Source organism: Myotis myotis, unplaced genomic scaffold (genome assembly GCF_014108235.1).
Source record: "Myotis myotis isolate mMyoMyo1 unplaced genomic scaffold, mMyoMyo1.p scaffold_m19_p_3, whole genome shotgun sequence".
In the NCBI taxonomy this organism is placed as follows: Eukaryota; Metazoa; Chordata; class Mammalia; order Chiroptera; family Vespertilionidae; genus Myotis; species Myotis myotis.
In genome coordinates, this window is record NW_023416335.1 from 164,870,588 (window position 1) to 164,888,862 (window position 18,275).

At 56.6% G+C, this 18,275-nt stretch overlaps 2 protein-coding genes across 4 annotated transcripts; one reads left to right on the forward strand and one right to left on the reverse strand.

Moving 5' to 3' along the window:
- Positions 1–1,612: 1,612 nt before the first annotated feature.
- WNT1 (Wnt family member 1) lies at positions 1,613–5,099 on the reverse strand. Its single transcript, XM_036299611.1, has 4 exons — positions 4,548–5,099; positions 3,568–3,821; positions 2,604–2,869; positions 1,613–2,101 (listed from the first exon to the last, which is right to left on the reverse strand). The coding sequence occupies exons 1-4, from the start codon at positions 4,649–4,651 to the stop codon at positions 1,613–1,615; spliced, it is 1,113 nt and encodes a 370-aa protein (XP_036155504.1). The 5' UTR covers positions 4,652–5,099.
- A 6,354-nt stretch (positions 5,100–11,453) lies between these two features.
- On the forward strand, positions 11,454–17,069 carry WNT10B (Wnt family member 10B). Of its 3 annotated transcripts, none has more exons than XM_036301096.1 (6): positions 11,454–11,769; positions 12,089–12,568; positions 12,658–12,777; positions 12,902–13,164; positions 14,856–15,235; positions 15,848–17,069. In XM_036301096.1, the coding sequence occupies exons 3-6, from the start codon at positions 12,704–12,706 to the stop codon at positions 16,304–16,306; spliced, it is 1,176 nt and encodes a 391-aa protein (XP_036156989.1). In that variant the 5' UTR covers positions 11,454–11,769; positions 12,089–12,568; positions 12,658–12,703; the 3' UTR covers positions 16,307–17,069. The 3 variants fall into 3 exon arrangements, with proteins under 3 accessions (XP_036156989.1, XP_036156990.1, XP_036156988.1); XM_036301097.1 differs by having other exon boundaries at positions 12,489–12,568; XM_036301095.1 differs by lacking the exon at positions 12,089–12,568.
- The last annotated feature ends 1,206 nt before the right edge of the window (positions 17,070–18,275 follow it).

The following is an 18,275-nucleotide window of genomic DNA, read 5'->3' on the forward strand; positions in this document are numbered from 1 at the left end:
AGGGCTGTGGGCAGGATTAGTACTTCCGCCAGCCAGCTTGTGAATGCGCGCAGAGGTGTCGGTGTTGTTAGGAACAGATTCCTCAATGGGCTCTTTATGGGAATAGTTCGCTTCATGGTTTGGTTATGGGCCACACTTGGGTTTCCTTTTGGTGACGTTGTTTTAAGTCCTCACTGCCCACCGCCTGGCCACAGCTGGCGCAGATAGGCTTCAGGGACCAAGAGCCCCACACCAGGGGCAGCAGCACCCTTCCTTGGGTGTCTCTTTCTTTGGTTTCTTTTCGGGATGCAGTCATGGCTATCACTCAATGGTAGCTATTTTCACACCGACTGTTCCAGATAGGAAAGGCAGGTTCAGAGTTTGTTTAATTCCCATTCAGCAAGGAAAGAAACTGAGCCAGTCACGCACTTGTCCAATATCACACAGCCAGTTGGTGTTTGAATAAGAAAAAGAAACTTGCAGGATCTTGGGGCTTCTGACCAGGTTCTTCTGGAGACCTGGATCCCCAACGGCCTCATTAGGGTCAACCAAGGGTCAGAATCTCAGGGTCCTTTGCAGGGCCAGACAACTAGTCCCCCAACAATGTATCCTATTTGTTTAAGAGAGGTAAACAATGGTGTGTTCTGGATTCAAGGAAAAGCTACCAAGCCATTGATAAAAATAGAGATTTTTATTCTGCAGAGGAAAATAGATACTATATCGGTGGGGGCGAGGAGCCGCTAATAGCTACAGTGGAAGGAAATGCTGATTCCAGGAGTCAAAGGCATCTTTGAAAAATTGGGGAGAGGAGAAGAGGGATCAGAAAAGGCTGAAGGGCAAAAGAGGAGAAGAGTGGAGAGGGATTTGGTTGGGAGTGGAAGTGGTCTCTGCAAACCAGGCTGGAACCCAGCACAATAAATAGTTTTATTTACAACAACCAAATTCGTGGCTTTGTATCCACGTTTCAGTGCAAATTATTTACACACTGATGAGGAGGCAGGACAGGAAAGGGTAGGAGGTGGCCGAGGGAGGCATGGCTCACAGCTGTTCAATGGCTCCATGACCGCGGCTGGAAGAATGGGGGTGTTTCTGCTGGGTCCCCCAACTTCATTTTCCATATCACCACAGCTGCAGCTGCCCTTTCACCCCGGCACCTCCTGCTTCAGCTGTAGGTGGGGAGGAGAAAGGCCCTGATGCCCATGTGAGTGTGCAGGGTCTACACCCTTGGCAGGGGCGTGTAGGCATTGGGAGAAAACGCAGTTAAAATGGGAGGGAGAGAGGCAGGGAGGTCGACGGCGTGGTATCCGTCTAGAGCTGACTCGCCATGGGGGAGGGGACGAATCCTTCTCTTACCTCCTGGCCAAGCAGGGGCAGTGCAATGGGGTCTCCCGCGGAGAGGGAGGGAGGTAGGTCAGGGCAGGTCCATCAGGATGGCAAGAAGGTTCCTACCGCCCCAGGCAAGTGGTTTCAGGAGTCCCCAGGTAGGAGGAGGAAACGTAAGAATCTTGGGGATGTGAATGGACAGACTGGGTGAGTGCGTATCAGGGTCTCAGGTGCCGGCGAATCTGCGGGGGGGTGGGGGGGTGGGGGGGCGTTGAGGAGAATGCTCCTGGGGGCGAGTCCAGGCAGCGAGTCACAGACACTCGTGCAGGACGCGCGTGTGCGTGCAGTTGCGGCAGCTGACGTGGCAGCACCAGTGGAAGGTGCAGTTGCAGCGTTCAGTGACGCGCTGCGTGCGTGTGCGGTGGCCCCGGCCACAGCAGAGCAGCTCACAGCCGTCCAGCGCGGGCGACGAGCTATTGCAGGCGCGCCCCGCAGTGCCCGCTGTACCCAAGCGTCCGCTGTAGGTGCAGAAGTTGGGCGATTTCTCGAAATAGACGAGGTCATGGGGTGAAGGCGGCTTGTGCGCAGGGTCTTCCGGCTCGAGGCGGAGCAGTTCCGCCCGCGAGGCACGGTTGTTGCCGCGGTTGCCATAGAGGACGCGCGAGGCGCCGTCGAAGCGGTCGCGCAGCACGTCACCCACGGCGCGCAGCGTGGGCAGCCGCATCCAGCACGTGCGCACCGTGCACGAGCCGGACATCCCGTGGCACTTGCACTCCTGGCGCATCTCGGAAAACACGGTCTGGGGGCAAAGGAGAAAAAAGGCTGTCCCAGGGTGCTGCGGGAGCCGGAGCCACCATCCCCATGACAGCCTCCTCCCGGGCGCCGCTGGGACCTCAGCTCAGGGCCAGGCCCAGCCGCGCCGTGCCCAGGGGAAGGGAGGCAGGAAACGTCCCGCAGGGATTTGGATATCACGCTGTCTTGGCCTTTCAGCCTTATTTTTTGAATCTGGACAGTGGAGGAGGCAGTAGGCAATGATTTCTATGGGTTACATGACTTCTAACCTCTTCGGTTCTACCTGTCCTCGGCCCCAGGCACCCCTGTGCCTCCTGCCACTTAACGCTTCCATTCTCAGGCTTCCCTCCACGCCCCCCCCCCCCCCCCCGCTCCCTCAGGATGCTCTCCCCTGGTTCTCTGCCCTGAGTCCTGGCCTGATCGCCAGCCGTTACTTCCCAAGCAGGAGGTCAGCCCCTGCGCAGACCCTGCCGCTCCGCGTCGGTTGCAGAGCTCCTCAGTCTGCTCACCGTTCGGCCCGCCTCGTTGTTGTGAAGGTTCATGAGGAAGCGCAGGTCCCGCCCCTTCTCCCCGGAATCCACAAACTCCCGGCCGAAGAGTCGACCGAAGTCGATGTTGTCGCTGCAGCCTCCCCAGTGCCAATCGGGGCCCCCAGGCCCGCGTCGCCGATAGTCGCACGTGCAGGACTCGATGGAGCCCTCGGAGCAGGAGCGAGCCACCGAGTGGGTGACCCCAGCAGAGGTGATCGCGAAGATAAATGCTGTTTCCCGACAGCCTGTGGGGGAAGGGATCAGGGATCAGCGAAGGGCCGCGCAGGGTGCAGGGTGCGGCGAGCACCCTCAGTGGAGGGCTTGGGACCTTGGAGTCCGCCGCCCCGCCTCCGCACTGGGCGTCCAGGCGGTGGGCTGTGTTGGGAAGCTGGCCTCATAGGGAAAGCACGTGCGTGGGCACGCAACCACGTCCACAGTTGTCATCACGCGTTAGAGACTTAGCGCGCATTTTGGCTCCTCCGTGGAAGTGGGGCAACCCCAGAAAGAAAACAACAACAACAACAATGAAGAAAGGGGAGCGGAGGAACTCTGCACCGCCGACACCTCTCTGCAGCCCAAACTCGGCCCGTGTCGGCGAAGCAAGCCTTGCTGGGCTGGAGGCAAGACTCACCCCTGCAGAGAGCAGGGGCTGGGGAAAAGCGACCGTGGCCAGCGGTCAGCGGTCAGCGGCCACAATTCAGGACTCCCTGTTTCCGAGGCAGTGGCTCCGGGAAAGTTAAGCTTCGCGTCCGAGGTGTACGGCTTGAACGGGTCTGGTGGGCTGAGTTTGGTGCAGAGCTGGCGCCGAGCATAAAGCTCCTGGCCAGTTGATGGTGTGACCCTGCCGCAGCCTGGGACATCTTCCCTGCGTTCGCCCACCCGTGCCCTGTGGGTGACCCCGAGTTCCCCTAGTCCCGGAGGCGTCGCCTTCCTGGGTACCCACCTCGGTTAACGATCTTGCCGAAGAGGTGGGGCCCTGAAGCCGTGGGGCAGTTCCAGCGGCGGTTCCGGAACTGCCACTTGCACTCGCGCACAGCGCTCTGCAGCCCCCCACTCACACTGTGCAGGATCCCCGGGTTCTGGCGGATCAGCCGCCGCTGCTTGCGGCTCAGCAGCTGCAGACTGGGCTCCAGCACCAGCTGCAGACTCTTGGAGTCGGTCAGTAGGTTCGTGGAGGAGGCTACGTTCACGATGCCCCTGGTGAGACGCATGATAGCTCAGGCTCTGGAAGGGGGACCTTCCCCCTAACCAAAAAGGTCCTGCCCACCCTGCTGTGTTTCTGGAGCTAGTTGTCGGGGAAAGAGCGGCGGGAGATCAATAACAAGGTAATGACTCTGCTCTCCTGGGCTCGCTAGATTGAAAGGACTGGTCGTCCAGACTGGTGAGACCGAGAGTTCTAGGGGTGCTAGGGGCCCTGGGCGTGGTGACTGGACAGGGGAGGCATGGGGAACCCGGAAAACAGATATCCACCTTGGCTCTCAGAGCATGTTCCGGGCAGCCTGGCGAAGAAATGCTGGCCTGCAATCCATGCCCACCCAAGGCGTGAAATGCTCAGGAGTCCCACCCTCTTCTTGTCTCCTTTCTAAGCACGCCTGGCCTTTCACTTCCTGAAGCAGGCAAACCTGTGGCGTGCTGCCACCGTAAGCCTGGGTTTGGGGCTCATGGAAGGAGGGCGGTGCTAGAAGGGAGTGGGCTCCATCTGGAATATCGTGGACTGCCGTGGCCGGACCATTCACCCCACTTCAGCAGAGCTTGATTTTCCGGAGCAAACTCCGCTCCAGAGCGCCCCTCGGTGTCTCGTAGGGAAGTCCGAGCGCTGGAGGGAGCCTGTCTGCGGACTGATCCCAGAGCGTGGGAGCTGGATAGGGCTGGCCCCTGGCTCTGCGCCCCAGACAAGTGGCGACCCCGCACCAGCTCACTTACCACCATCGGCCACTGCTGTTGGCGGCCAGAGCTGCAGGCAGAGCGGCCAGCGCCAGCAACAGTGTAGCAGAAACCCAGCCGGGCAGCAGCGCCCAGTGCCCCATGGCCTGCCTGGCCTTGCCCGCTCTGTGTTGCAGTTGGGGCGGCTTTGGCTGCTGCCCGCGACGGTGGGACGGGATGCGGCGGTGGCGGCAGTGGTGAGAGTTCGCAGTCTGGCTCTAACAGCCCTGGGGGCGGGCGGCGGGCAGCATGGCTCGCGGTCCCAGCTGGTGGGCTGAGGCAGCCACGGCGGGGCGGGCGGCACCGCCTCTTATAGTTGCGGCACTGGCTGAAGTGACGATAGGAGGCTGCCCCGCCGGGCCGCACTGTGGCACCAGGGCGCACTGGTCAGGGGCACGCACAGACAATGGGCAGCGAGCGGGGCCTTGGCTCCCGCCCGTCTGAGCCCAAAGCTGACGGGCTGGCCGTCGGGGCTCACCCCCGCCCCCTGCCCGGTGGCTCCCGCCTCCGGGCCTGCACTGGCCGTCGACCCCTCCCCTTAGGGCGCCCTCCCACGCGCGCCCGCCCGCCTGCCTCTCTCGGGTTGGCGTCGGGAGCCCGTCGGGGGCCAGCGTCCGCCAGGGGGCGCAGCGACAATGTGCTGTCTGGATTTTCCCTGAGAATCCACCGAACCGGCCGCTATTGCCGCCTGCCCTGGGGCTGTCCCCTCGACGTCACCCCAGGCTTCGCGGGTGTCCCCTCTCTCCCCCATCCTAAGTGGAGGAAGAAAAGCTGTGGTTCTGGGCAGCGACTCTGGGGAGACGCCTTCCCTCCCAGGAACCCCCGATGGCTCTGGCTCGGTAGGGAAGGAAAAGGGGGAGACTGGGGGTGGAGGTGGGGCTGTGGTCAGGGAAATCCCCGGTGGTGGGTTGGGGGTGAGCTGACTAAACAGAGCTTGGCCATGAAGAGAAACCTGAAGAAGCTGTAGTTTGTGTTTATGGGCCGGAAGGTGCACACTAGTGGCCGTGTGTGTGTGTGTGTGTGTGTGTGTGTGTGTGTGTGTAAGTGGGACAACGCAGATGTGAGTGCGTGTGAGAATGCACACGAATGTGTTCTGAGTGTACACACTCCTGTGTGTTTTCATGTACAGAAACTCCACGGTTTAAGGAGGGATGTTAGAAGCCTTTCTAAAGAATTTTGGAATTTGACTCAGGTCAGAGGGATCATCAAGTCATCTTGTCACAGCCACCAACTGGGGCAGTGTACCATCTTCTATGTGTCAGGAAGGAGGTGGCAATTACTGTCAGGAGAGACCCAGTTGACTGAGGAATAGAGAATGTCTGGGACTGTGTGTGAAGGTGGGTGAATGGGTGGATGAATGTGTGCATGGGGAGATTAAATATGCATATATGTGTCACTCTTGCCCTGTGTACCTTGTGTCATCCAATGGTGTGTCATCCTGTGGTATGTGTCAAGCTGTGCATGTCAGTAGGGGAGAGGTCTGAGCCAGCAACCAAGGTAGTGTCAAGATGAACAAGGCCTGGAGTGTCTGAGTCTCTGAGAACTAGGCTCGGAGGAAGGGCAATGGAATAGATGTCAGGTGTTCGTGTGGTGGGAGAGGACTGGGAAGAGAAGGGCCGCTGGCTAAAGTGAATAGGAAACTTGTGCTTCCATGTTTTATTTTTAGATTTTTCTGCCAAGTTTCTGTCTTGCCCCCAAACTCTGGTTCTTTCCATTCTAACCAGGCTGGGAGACTTCTCTGTTGTACACTTTTCTCTCCCCTCCCAGGGACTCCAATTCAGGTTCAAGGCCATGTTGGCCTTCTATTGAAGAAGTGGCTGCTGTTTCCTATACAGGACATGGGGGGCACTGCCAGCCTAGTTATCATGCCCCATCAGCACACACCGCTGGCCCCTGGCAGGAGGGTGGATCCCCTCCTGTTTTACAGAGGAAAAATTAGACTAGGTAGCTGTCCAAGGTCCACACAGCTGATAAGTGATAGAGCCAGGCTGAAACCCAGACTATTTTGACTCAAAGCCCAGGCTTTTTCACCTGACCAGCTGCTAGTGACTGTGATTCCTGCCTCCCTTTTGGATTCTCTCTTTTTCACGTCTTTTGCCTTTAGGATGCTTTCTCACTGAGTAATGTATCTAAAGAGTTCCAAGTCCTAGAAATGACCACGCTTCCCCTCCAAAGCAGGGAAATCACTCTAAGGAATAAATGCCTGATAGTTTAATTGATCTTCCTGGGGCATTTGCATTTTAAATGAGATATGTATTAACCTAAATGAAGCCTAATGGAGGTTACTTTTGAGGGGGTTGTTCTTCCAGGCCCTTTGCCCAGTGCAGGGTACCTGGCTCCTCTAAGGATCCAACCATGTGTATTGGCCCAGCATTTTCTGAGGGTCCAAAAACCAGTATCTCTGCAGAGGGCACCCAGCACAAATGGCTCAAGTAAATAGACAATGTACCATGGGCAGCTTTATCCTTTAGGAGTTTCTCCTCACTGGGGCCTGGGTCAAGTCTTTTGGCCCGGTGGATTGATAAAACCCCAATGGAGGTGGGAGGTGGGCCAACAGAAAGGAAAACCCTGTCTGTGACCACTGGTGACAAGCAGAGGTGGAAAGAGAGGAAAGAAGAAGCCAGTATTCCACCCACCAGGAATAGGAGGGAAAAGCAGGAGGGCTCTAGGTCTGGGTCACATTATGAATGACCTGGCCCAAATTTCTATTTGGATCAAATCATCACTCTGCCCATCATTCTCTGTTTCTTTCCTGTATCATCAACTTATCTCTCTACTGAATCATAGTCACCAGCATATAAATGTGCTGTAATATCTCCCATCTAAAAACCCCAAAACTTATTTGACTCCACACTGCCACCCAAGATTGCCTCATTTGTCTGTTTGCTTTTACAGCAAAACTAAAAAGGTTTACCTTAATCACTAACACCAACTTCTTTTCTTATTCTCTCTTTCCACTCTAATCAGACCCTCGAACCTGCTCCTCCTCCTATCAAAACCATCCCTGACTTCCTTGTTGCTCTATAGTCAACTCTCAGGGCTCATCTTGACTAACCTTTCAGGAGCAGCACCCTCCTTTTTGAAATATTCTGGAACACCATTCCTACCTCCTGGGCTGCTCACCTTCTCAGTCTCCTTATCTGGTTCCACCTTGTGTACCAATTTCTAAACTAAATTGGGACTGTACCCCAATTCAACTGGGAGCCTCTTCTCAGTCTACACTCACTCCTTTGGTGAACTCTCTAGTCTCATGCTCCCTAATTTATATCTCTGGACCCTCTGAACTTGCACATCTAACAATTGAATAAGCATCTCAAAAAGGCACATGCTCAAAATTTGAACTCCTGATTCTTCTCTTGTCCTAACCTGCTCTGTCATCAGTCATCCTCATCTCAGTAAATGGCAACTCCATCCTTCCTTGAGTTGCTCAGGAAAAAAAAAAAATTAAAGTTATCTTTGACTCATCTGTTTTCTTATACTGAACTTCAAATCAATCAACAAATCCTGTCCTTCTGTCTTCAAAATATATGCAGAATCTAATCCATTCTTACCACCCTACTGCTACCATGGTAGTTCGTGCTTATGGGCCAGAAGGTGCACAGTAGTGGCTGTGCGTGTGCGTGTGCGTGTGTGTGTGTGCGTGTGCGTGTGTGTGCGTGTGTGTGTGTGTGCACGCACGCGCTCTTCTACCCTTGCCCCCTCTCCACACACACAGTCTATTCTCCACACAGCAACCAGAGCTATTTTTTCTAAAACAAAAGTCAGATTATTTAATTTCCCTGCTCAGAATTTTCCAGTGAGTCCCCATCTCACTCAAAGAAAAAGGCAAAATCTTAACAGTAGCCTACAAAGCCCTTTATGATCTGACCCTGCTCCTAGCTTGTCCTCTCATTGCATTGCCTACTGCTCTCTCCCAGGTGGGCTCCTCCCTCTCACCACCCTGGCTTCCTTGCTAATTCCTTGGACATATTAAACAAGCTCCTGTCTCAGGATCCTTGCACTTGCTTTTCTGCCTTCTGAAATGCCCTTCCTCAGATATCTCCATAGGTTTGTTTTCTTACTCCCCTCCCCCTATAAAATGAAATCCCCCTATCTCCTTTACCCTGCGCTATTTTTCTTTGTATCACTTTTGATCCCTGAGAATTTTAAAGGCTTAAAGTATAAAATCAGTAGCAAATCGGCCCTCTGGAATAGAAACTGGGGAGAGAAATGTCTGAGGGGAGAGGGGCTCTACCTTAATCTTGGCGTCTGGGGAGGAAGCAGGGGAACAGGGCTGAGTTTGTGGGCAGAGGAGCCTACCTTCCTCTGAAGCACCAGCAGGCGGCACTACCTCCTTGGTCTGAGAAGGCATCAGCCTCTGGTAGAGAAGCGGACAAAGTTCTGGCTAAGGTAATCCCACCCACTCTTGGAGCTAACTGCTGACTGTGGGGGCTTCCTGGGAGTCCAGCGCCTTTGGGCTTTAGACCCTTTGGTGCCTCCAGGTGGTGGCCTACGGTGCTGCAGCAGAAGGCGTGAGAGGAGGAGGGTGGGCAGCACAGCTGAGCTCACCACTGCGGGCGCATCCATCCCTTCTGGGCCTATAATTTGGGTTCCCCGGGCCTGGCCGCCCCTATCAGCGGCTCAGCAATAGATGACTCACTCGGGACCCTGGGCCAAGGCAAACACAGCGGGAGGAGGAGAAGGAGGTTTCCGAGGCTGCTCTTGGCTTTAGCCACCGCCTCAGTTGCTGGATCCCCCAATCTCCAGAGGCCCCCATTCTTTTTTGACCCCCGCCCTCCAGGGCCCCAGTGTCCTTCCCAGATAGATACTGCTACACCCTCCATCCCTCTGATGGGAAGGCAGCGCTCCACTCTTCTCATCAAGGAGCAGGGGGATCAGCTTGTTCCCACTCCCTCCCTGAAGTAATGACAGCCCCTCACTTTCCCCTCTAGTCATGGCCCCAACCCTTGTCAAGGTCTCTCTGGTTCCCGCCCCTCCCCTTTCCTGGAGCTGGCCGCGTGCTTGGGATATTAGGCAATGGGTGTGTACCCACAGCCCTCTGCAGGCCCCGCCTGCCCCACCACCCTCAGCGGCCTGCCTGCGGGTCAGTGCTCAGGCCAGCCGGTCGGGCTGAGGGCACTGGGGGCCAGCTCAGGCCACCCAGTCTGCCTGCCTTTGGCCTCCTGTCCCAGAGCTAAGCTTCTGCAGGAAGAGAGACCAGCTGTATGGGTTTTTGGATTTGGGAAAAGCTAACTTGTGGAGCCCTGGAGTCACTGAGAAGTTGCAATTGATGGTTCTGACCCTGGCTCTTCCTTGGCATCTGACTATATTGCAGCCTGACAAGGACCGATCCAGAAGATACAATCCAAAACCTGAGGGGGACTCAGAGACACATGCCCAAGTGATCCCCGTGGGAGAGAGGGGACTAGGAAACCTCATTCCCCTCCCCCAGGGACCTGTGTGGATTTCTAGGCTGACATGCCGGAAGAAGGATGAAGACACTGGCAAGAATCACCAAATCCAGGTGTAAGGATGAAAGCTACTGGGATAGGTCTTGTGGATTCTGATGGCCTCAAAAGCCACACATGGTTTGGTTCTTGGCCCCAAAACAGGAAGGAGAGGCAAGAGCTCTAGGGTACCTTCTCCCCGCACCTCCCTCAGGTGGGAATGCAGAAAAAAAGCAACCCTCTGTGGTCACAGCTGTCCATTGTCAGGAACCATAGCGTTCATACCTCTCCAGCTTGCTCAGGGCCTGGCACATAACGGTGATCAATAAATATCCCACCAGATGAAAATCTCTGATCTCTCCAGACTGCTCTGCCTCCTAGACAGCAGTGTCCCCCGCAGCACGGGCCAGGACTCCAGAAGCGCAGGCTGGAGGCTGGCTGCTCAGCAGAGCTGCATGGCCACCACCAAGGAAGAGATGACTGTGGATGTGGGTTTCAGCCCCGTGGCTCTGCTTCCCTGGGGGGCCTGTCTCTGAGTCAGCGTGCCAGCCTTGGGATCGAAGGGCCAGCCGTTCTTTGGGCTGCGGTCTGGCAGGGGCAGGGGGGTGGCTGGGAAGCCTGGGGCCCCTCTCTGGCAAAAATAGCCCACAGTGGTTAGAGCTGGGAGGGTGAGTCAGGCAAGAGTGCAGTGGCACCTAACCCCTTCACTGCCACTGGAGCTCCCTAAGGTAACTTGCTTTGACTGTGCACCCCAAGATCAGGCTCTTTCCCTGGCTGTCCTAGGGCTGGGCTAAGATTGGGGTCCTTAGGTCCTCCTCATTTCATGTGAAGCAAGTCTATGAGCCTGGAGCAGGAATATGGGCCACCCAAAGTGCAGACCTGGGATCCTGGGGAGGGCAGAAGACCTCTGGACAAGGATGCCTGCAAGCTAAGGGAAGCATGGGGCAGGCTGAAGATCTTTGGGGCTACAGGAGCCTCTGCTAGGACCAAACTCTGAGACCAAAGCTGACCCCTCCCAAGGGGCAGGCGCAAAGCTCAAAGCTCGGAGGTGGGTGGAAGCCCAGCCACCCAGAAGGGAGCTTCTCCCGCTGGCTCCCAGTGCCCTGTGGTGCGCTCTTGCTGAGGGCTCTACAGGAAACTGTCGGACGAGAGAAGTTAGTTCTCAGTTCTGTCTTCGTCTTGTCAAAGGCATCCTCCAGCCATCCAGCGCTCTGTGGGGAAACTGAGGCAAAGAAAAATGACCGCTTGGAACCTGGGTCCCGGCTCCCTAGTCTGGGGGGTCAGCGCAACCTCCTTGCAGCTTTGGCGACTCCAGAGCAGGTGAGAGGAACTCTGGCCACCTCCCCCTTCAGTGGGGCCGAGCCTGAACCCGGGCGTCGGGGGAGAGGGTGTGTGTGTAGGCTGGGAGGAGGGGGAGCGACTGCGCTCCCCGGGTCAAGGCGGGGGGGGGGGGGTGCCAGGAGCGGGGTGGGGATGCCCCAGGCTCGGGGAGGGGCCGCAGCTCTGTCAGCCGTGGCAGAGCCGCCCCGGGAGCTCCGCTCGAGTAGAGCCAGAGTCCCCAGCTCCTCGCTCGCCCGCTTCGCTCGCTTTCTCGATCACTCCCTCCCTTCCTCCCTCCTTTCTTCCCGGCGGCCGCGGCGGCGCTGGGAAAGCGGCGAAGAGGAGTGGCCCTGCCCTGGAAGAATGCGGCTCCGCCGAGGGGGCAGAACCCGACGCGTTCTCCCCACGGTTTGAGCAGCCCGAGTCCCGGCGCCCGGACCCCGCCGGCCGTGGACCCCGCACCAGAGCCGCTGGAGGTAATCGGAACCGGGAGAGCGGGGAGGGCGGGGAGGGCAGGGACGCGCACGCCGGGACCAGACAGGCACACGGGTAGTCAGACACGCATCCGCCTACGGGGGCGCAGAGATGCAGAGAGAGCCAGAGATATTGCTGGAGATAAAGAGCCGGCGAATAAAGGAGTGCCCCCAGATGTGAACGCGATAGCGCAGGGGTGGGGACTGAGGTTGGGACCTGTGAGGACCGGAGGGGCGACGCTGGGAGGCAGGAACCAGTCGTTGTGGCGGACGAGGAAGGGGACTCAGCCTGCACCGCGCGCTCCCTTTCGGGCCGGAACAGGTCCCCTGCCCGTCGCGGCCGCACCTGGAGGCTCCCTTCCTTCCCCGCTGGTGGAGCCGGTGGGGACCCCGTTCCTCCGCCCTTCTTACGGAGCTGCCTGCCCTCGACGGCACCTGGAGGCGACCCTCTCCCCACCCCCACCCGCCGGCTGTAGGTGGCGGGGAACCCCCTCCCAATCCCGCCTCCCAGCTCGGAGGGCGTGAGGCTGCGTTGGGCGGGAGAAGCGAGTCGTGGGGCCCTGTAAGAGGGAGCGGTGGGCGAGGTGGTGGAGCGGTGTCTGTGAGTCTGTGTGTCTGCATGTGACTGTGCGTGTGTCCGTGCGCCTGGCATGGTGTGTGGGTGGGTCCGCTCCTGGGCGCTCGAGTAAGTCCCAGCTGCGAAGCCTGGACTCTTCCTCCAGGGCCCAGAGCCTGGGACTCAGGGGGTGATTCTCACTGTGTCGTTTGGGGAGAGACGAGAAGGGCCAGTGGGGTGACACTGGTGAGTGAAGAGCTCCAAGTTGGGCATGGGGGGGGGGGCAGGCGAGCCACCCTACCCCAGAGCCCTCCTTGAGCCCCCCTGTCCCGCAGGCCCTGATCGGTCTGCCCACCGGGGCCTTCGGGCCGGGGCTTCGACATGCGGGAGCAGCCCCGGCCGCGGCCTCCGCCCTGGGGCCTCGCGGGCCTTCTGGTCCTGGCGCTCTGCAGTCGGTGAGCACCCAGCCCCACCCACCCACCTCACGGCCGGGTGGAAGCGCCGCCCCGGCGGGCGGGAGGGCTCGGAGGGGGCGCGAGGCCTGGACCACAGACCCAGCGACGCCTTCTCGCTTCCCAGGGCCCTGAGCAATGAGATCCTGGGCCTGAAGCTGCCCGGCGAGCCGCCGCTGACCGCCAACACCGTGTGCTTGACGCTGTCCGGCCTGAGCAAGCGGCAGCTGGGGCTGTGCCTGCGCAGCCCCGACGTGACCGCGTCCGCGCTGCAGGGTCTGCACATCGCGGTCCACGAGTGTCAGCACCAGCTGCGCGACCAGCGCTGGAACTGCTCGGCGCTCGAGGGCGGCGGCCGCCTGCCGCACCACAGCGCCATCCTCAAGCGCGGTGAGCCCGGCGGGGCCGGGGCTGGGGGGCCGGCCCAGGCGAGAGGAGGCGGGAAGGGACCGGTTCACGACTCCGGGAGGGGCCTCTCCGGGAATTCCCCCGACAGCCTCGAGGAGCTGGGTTTGGCCACCCGTCTGGGCCCCTGCGCTTCTGGCTTCCACCTGCTCGCTGCGGGCAAGGCAGCTGGGTCCGTGTTCCCCTACTCTAAGCACCCCCCCTTCCTGCTTACACCCTGCTGGCTCTGGGTTGCACCTGTGAGCGAGATGCCCCCAGCCCTGGAAGCTTCAAACGCCCCCCATTCACTCCCCCAATTTCACCCTCCTCCCTCTCAGAGGGACAAGCCCAGGCTGGTGTCCCCAGAACCTCAGTGGAGGAGGGGGGCCGCCCCCAACCGTTTAAGGGTTAAATCTACTCTCCTAATTGCTGGGGTTCCCAGGAGCTGAGACTGGGAACAAAGACCCTGATGGCTTTGAAGCACGGGAGCAGCCCCCCTCCTCTGTGCTGTGGGGGCCCCAGGTGGCTCTCACCTGAGCAGGTGAGGCACTGGCTGGAGGGGTGGAGAACAGGTCACTGCCGGCCTGATCTGGGAGCATCAATACCTCTTGCCAGGCCATGCTCCAGTTTACTCCTAGGAAGAGTAAAGATCCACCCTGGGCTCAGCTTAAGGCTGGGGGCAGTACTTCGGGGACTACAGGGTTAATAGGCAGCTGCCATCTGCGGGGGAATTCCCAAGACGTGTGCAAACAGCTTCACCCCTGGAGGGTTGGGGTTGGGGGGGACCAGGAGGTTGAGCTAGGAGCCCTGCATCCTGAGGTGGGCAAGGCCTGGCCCCTAAGGAGCTGCTGTCTCTCAGGGTTCCAGGGAGCCCCTGCCTAAAAGGAAGTGAGGGATCCCCTCTTTCTTCACAGGACTTGTAGGGGGAAGGCTTTGATGCCCAAATGAGAAGCATATCTACCTGAGGCTGGGGAAGGCTTGTCATCCTGAGCCTCTGTGACCCCAAAAACAAAGGAGCCAACGTTTTAAGAGGGCCCTAGGGAAAATCACCCCCACCCCTCTCCCCTTCCCAGGATTTTATAGAGTAATAGCAGGTTAGGATAAACTTAAAGAGCGGCCTTACGAACAAATATAAAACTAGAAACTGGAAAGGTGAAGGACAGCTCCACAGCTACAGTGCTTTGGAGGTTTGGGGGTGGTGGAGGGTAGGTTGGTTAAAATGCTGATTAAAATAACCCCGAAGAAGAAAAAAAAAAACAACGAACCCCTATTGCCTGTGCTTCTACCCCACCCAAGCTCCCTGCAGGGCTGGGGAATTTCTAAGGCTTTCAGATGTAGAACTCAGTGAACACATCTTCAAAGACCACAGGGACTCCCTTTTAGTCGTCTCCCAACCCCAGGGGTCTTTCCCTCTAGGCTAGCTCTTTCATCCACACCTGAAAATCCCAGGTGTGGGACCTCAGAGATCATCTCAACCCATCATCCCCTCAATTTATAGATGAGGAAACCGAGGCTCTGCGCTTTCAGTTCCCCCTTTCCTCCCAGGACTTTCCCCCAAATTACTCAGCTAGTAACGGCAGGGTCAGGATTCAGTTAGGAATTTCTGGAATTGGAGGATGGCTGTTTATTTCCCTCTGCCTCCCTGCTCTCAGCTGCCTGTCAACCTTACCCTCACCATCACACCCTTTCATCCCCAGGTTTCCGTGAGAGTGCCTTTTCCTTCTCCATGCTGGCTGCTGGCGTCATGCACGCGGTAGCCACAGCCTGCAGCCTGGGCAAGCTGGTGAGCTGTGGCTGTGGCTGGAAGGGGAGTGGTGAGCAGGATCGGCTGAGGGCCAAACTGCTGCAGCTGCAGGCGCTGTCCCGGGGCAAAAGTTTTCCCCACTCCCTGCCTAGCCCGGGTCCTGGCCCAGGCCCCAGCCCCAGCCCCAGCCCCCAGGACACATGGGAATGGGGTGGCTGTAACCATGACATGGACTTTGGAGAGAAGTTCTCTCGGGATTTCTTGGATTCCAGGGAAGCTCCCCGGGACATCCAGGCACGGATGCGAATCCACAACAACAGGGTGGGGCGACAGGTACGTGTGCAAATTGTCCTGGGTCTCTCTCGCTTTCTGGCCTGGCCCCAGTTTGAGAGGCACAGCAGAGTGAGAGGATGAGATATGATGGGTGATTGTCACCATCCGGGTAGCCCTGAGCAAGTGACTTAACCTCCGTTTTGCATATGTAAAAAGAGTCTAAGGATACCTGCCTTACGATGTCATTAAGAGAGAGCTAGTAAATAGAGCCCCCAGCAGAGTCCCTCATCCTTGACAGGTGCTTGTTACATGATAGCTATTATTACAGCTTTCCTCCCTATGGAATTTCGGGGTGCTCTGGGCCCAGACTCCCCATTTTAGCAGCGCTCACTCTGGAAAGGGCACTGGAGTGGGAGCCAGGACAACTGGAGTTATCCAGCTAGTGACTGGAGATAGGCAAATCCCTCTGTTCTGGCTTCAGTTCTCCAACCATACAATGAGGGAGTTGGGCTACCAACCAGCTTCTTTTTCTTCTGATATTCCAAATGATTTGGTCATTCTTGCCTCTATTTGTCCCTCCTTTTGCCTCCCTGTTCCCTCCCCTCTTCTGTGTCTCTGTGCTTTATCCATTTACTGCCCTTTCCTTCACCTCTCCCCCCTCTGATGCTCTAGGTGGTAACGGAAAACCTAAAACGGAAATGCAAGTGTCATGGCACTTCAGGCAGCTGCCAGTTCAAGACCTGCTGGAGGGCAGCCCCGGAATTCCGGGCAGTGGGGGCAGCATTAAAGGAGCGACTGGGCAGGGCCATCTTCATTGATACCCACAACCGCAACTCCGGAGCCTTCCAGCCCCGCCTGCGTCACCGCCGCCTCTCAGGAGAGCTGGTTTACTTTGAGAAGTCTCCTGATTTCTGTGAGCGAGACCCCACTGTGGGCTCCCCAGGCACGCGTGGCCGGGCCTGCAACAAGACCAGCCGCCTGCTGGATGGCTGCGGCAGCCTGTGTTGTGGCCGTGGGCACAACGTGCTTCGGCAGACAAGAGTTGAGCGCTGTCATTGCCGTTTCCACTGGTGCTGCTATGTGCTGTGTGATGAGTGCAAGGTCACAGAGTGGGTCAACGTGTGTAAGTGAGGGTCAGCCTCACAGCAGGCTGGGGAAGGGGAGGGGCGCCTTTTCAGCCTTTTGCTCTAATTTCTGTCCAAGGCCAATCTTGGCCCCTGGAAGTTCAAAGTATCTACCTGGAAACACCTTTGGGAGTGGGGTGTGGGTCAGGTGGAATCTGTCATGTGTGGCCTTCTCCTCCACAGTTGAGGGGCCTTGGAGTGGGGTGGGGGAGATGTCACCCCTCTTTTACTCCTTAAACACCTGGATGGGCTAAGATGAAATGCACTGTATTGTCCCCCTCTCCCCAACCCTGGGCCTTTAACTCAGATTCATACTCCTTTCAACTGGGGAGTCCCTATAGTTTGACCACTCTTCTCCTTTGAAGGCTAGCCCCAGGCATTGTGTAGAGCCATGAGACCTATATCCAGAAAGAAACCACTCACTCTCTTTGCTGTTCATGAACTCCTCTACTGCGGCCTGAGCCCCCTCTTGTGGGGTAATGGGAAACGGTGGTAGAGAGGTTTTTCTTAGGGATGGAACAGAGTGCTGAGGGGGGATGCTCTCCCCTAAGTTCTCAGAGTCATCTGTCCAGGCCCTTAGGGAAGCTATCTGCCCTCCACACCCCCCCCCCATTCAGATGTTAAAGGGGAGCCTCCAAAGGAAGAGTTTTACCTACAACTTTCTGAGCCTCTCTTTCTTTCTTTAGCAGGAGGGGTGGGAATGGATAATTTATTGTACTGAGATTTGTTCTTGGTTCCTGTTTATAACTAAAATAAATTAAGTTACTGGACTGGTGGATGTAGATGGTGATATTTCTGTCCACACTTGGGATCCCAGTCCATGGCTTCTTTTCCAGGTGAATTCTCCTACCCTACTACACTCCATGACTTTATCTGTGTGTAGCCTGCTGGTCCCACAGAGGATCTGAAATGGGCCTCAGTGAATTAGTTGGCAACTCTTAATGTGGGACCTAATTATAGGCTTTATTTACTCTCTACGTGCCTCAACTCCAGGGATTGCCTCAATCACTGCCCTAGAACAAGGACTAGCTGCCCACCCCCTCTCCCCGCCGCCCGCCCCTGAAAAGGTCTTGATAGTAAATATATTAGGTTTGTGGGTTTTGTCACAACTACTCAACCCTGCAATAATTACTCAACTCTGTTGTTGTAGATCAAAAGCAGCTATAGACCATACATAAACAAAAAGATGTCCAACACAATTCACACAAACAGACTGCAGGACCAGATTTGGTCCTCTGGCTATAGTTTGTTGACCCCTGTCCCACACTTTGAGGTCACCTCTGTGTTGGGGTTTTCTTTTATATATATATATAAATATATTTTTATTGATTTCAGAGAAGAAGGGAGGGAGAGAGAGATGGAAACAGCAATGATGAGAATCATTGATTGGCTGCCTCTTGCACGCCCCACACAGGGGATCGAGCCCGTAACCCAGGCATGTGCCCTTGCCTGGAATCGAACCTGGGACCCTTTATTCTGCAGGCTGATGCTCTATCCACTGAGCCAAACCGGCAAGGGCATGTTTTGGGGTTTTCAAGTCCTGAAGGTATCTCATCGTTGAACCTGCACCCAAAAGAGCAGGTGCTTTTCTCTCTGGCTCCAAATCAGAGAACTTGGGAGGTAGATACAAGACTAATGGGAAACATATAAAAGGGATTCCTGTGCTCAAAAGGGAATTTTTTTTTGCTCTGGAAACCAGCAAAACCAGCATGCCCTCCCACTGAATTATTTGCATATGTATTTTGTCCTTCCTTATTCATAGCTCTTCTGCATTTAATTTTAATCTTAGTGAAATAATTCCTTTATCTTTTAGAAGAAACCATAACTAGGGAAAAGATAATGTCTTTTATTCCAATCTTTCTATTCCTAGCCTGATATTTTTTAAAACAAACCATTATCTTTCACTTGGAAAAAGGATATGCACCACACATTCAGAACATTACAAGTGACTGCTTATGGGGTTGCAAGATGCTGAT

Coding starts and splice junctions, on each gene's coding strand:
- WNT10B (XM_036301096.1), top strand. CDS start 12,704: ATGCGGGAGCAGCCCCGGCCGCGGCCTCCGCCCTGGGGCCTCGCGGGC. Junction 12,778..12,901: donor GTCCTGGCGCTCTGCAGTCG/GTGAGCACCCAG, acceptor CTCGCTTCCCAG/GGCCCTGAGCAATGAGATCC. Junction 15,236..15,847: donor ACAACAGGGTGGGGCGACAG/GTACGTGTGCAA, acceptor CTGATGCTCTAG/GTGGTAACGGAAAACCTAAA.
- WNT1 (XM_036299611.1), bottom strand. CDS start 4,651: ATGGGGCACTGGGCGCTGCTGCCCGGCTGGGTTTCTGCTACACTGTTG. Junction 2,870..3,567: donor CGGCAAGATCGTTAACCGAG/GTGGGTACCCAG, acceptor CTTCCCCCACAG/GCTGTCGGGAAACAGCATTT. Junction 2,102..2,603: donor ACAACGAGGCGGGCCGAACG/GTGAGCAGACTG, acceptor CTTTGCCCCCAG/ACCGTGTTTTCCGAGATGCG.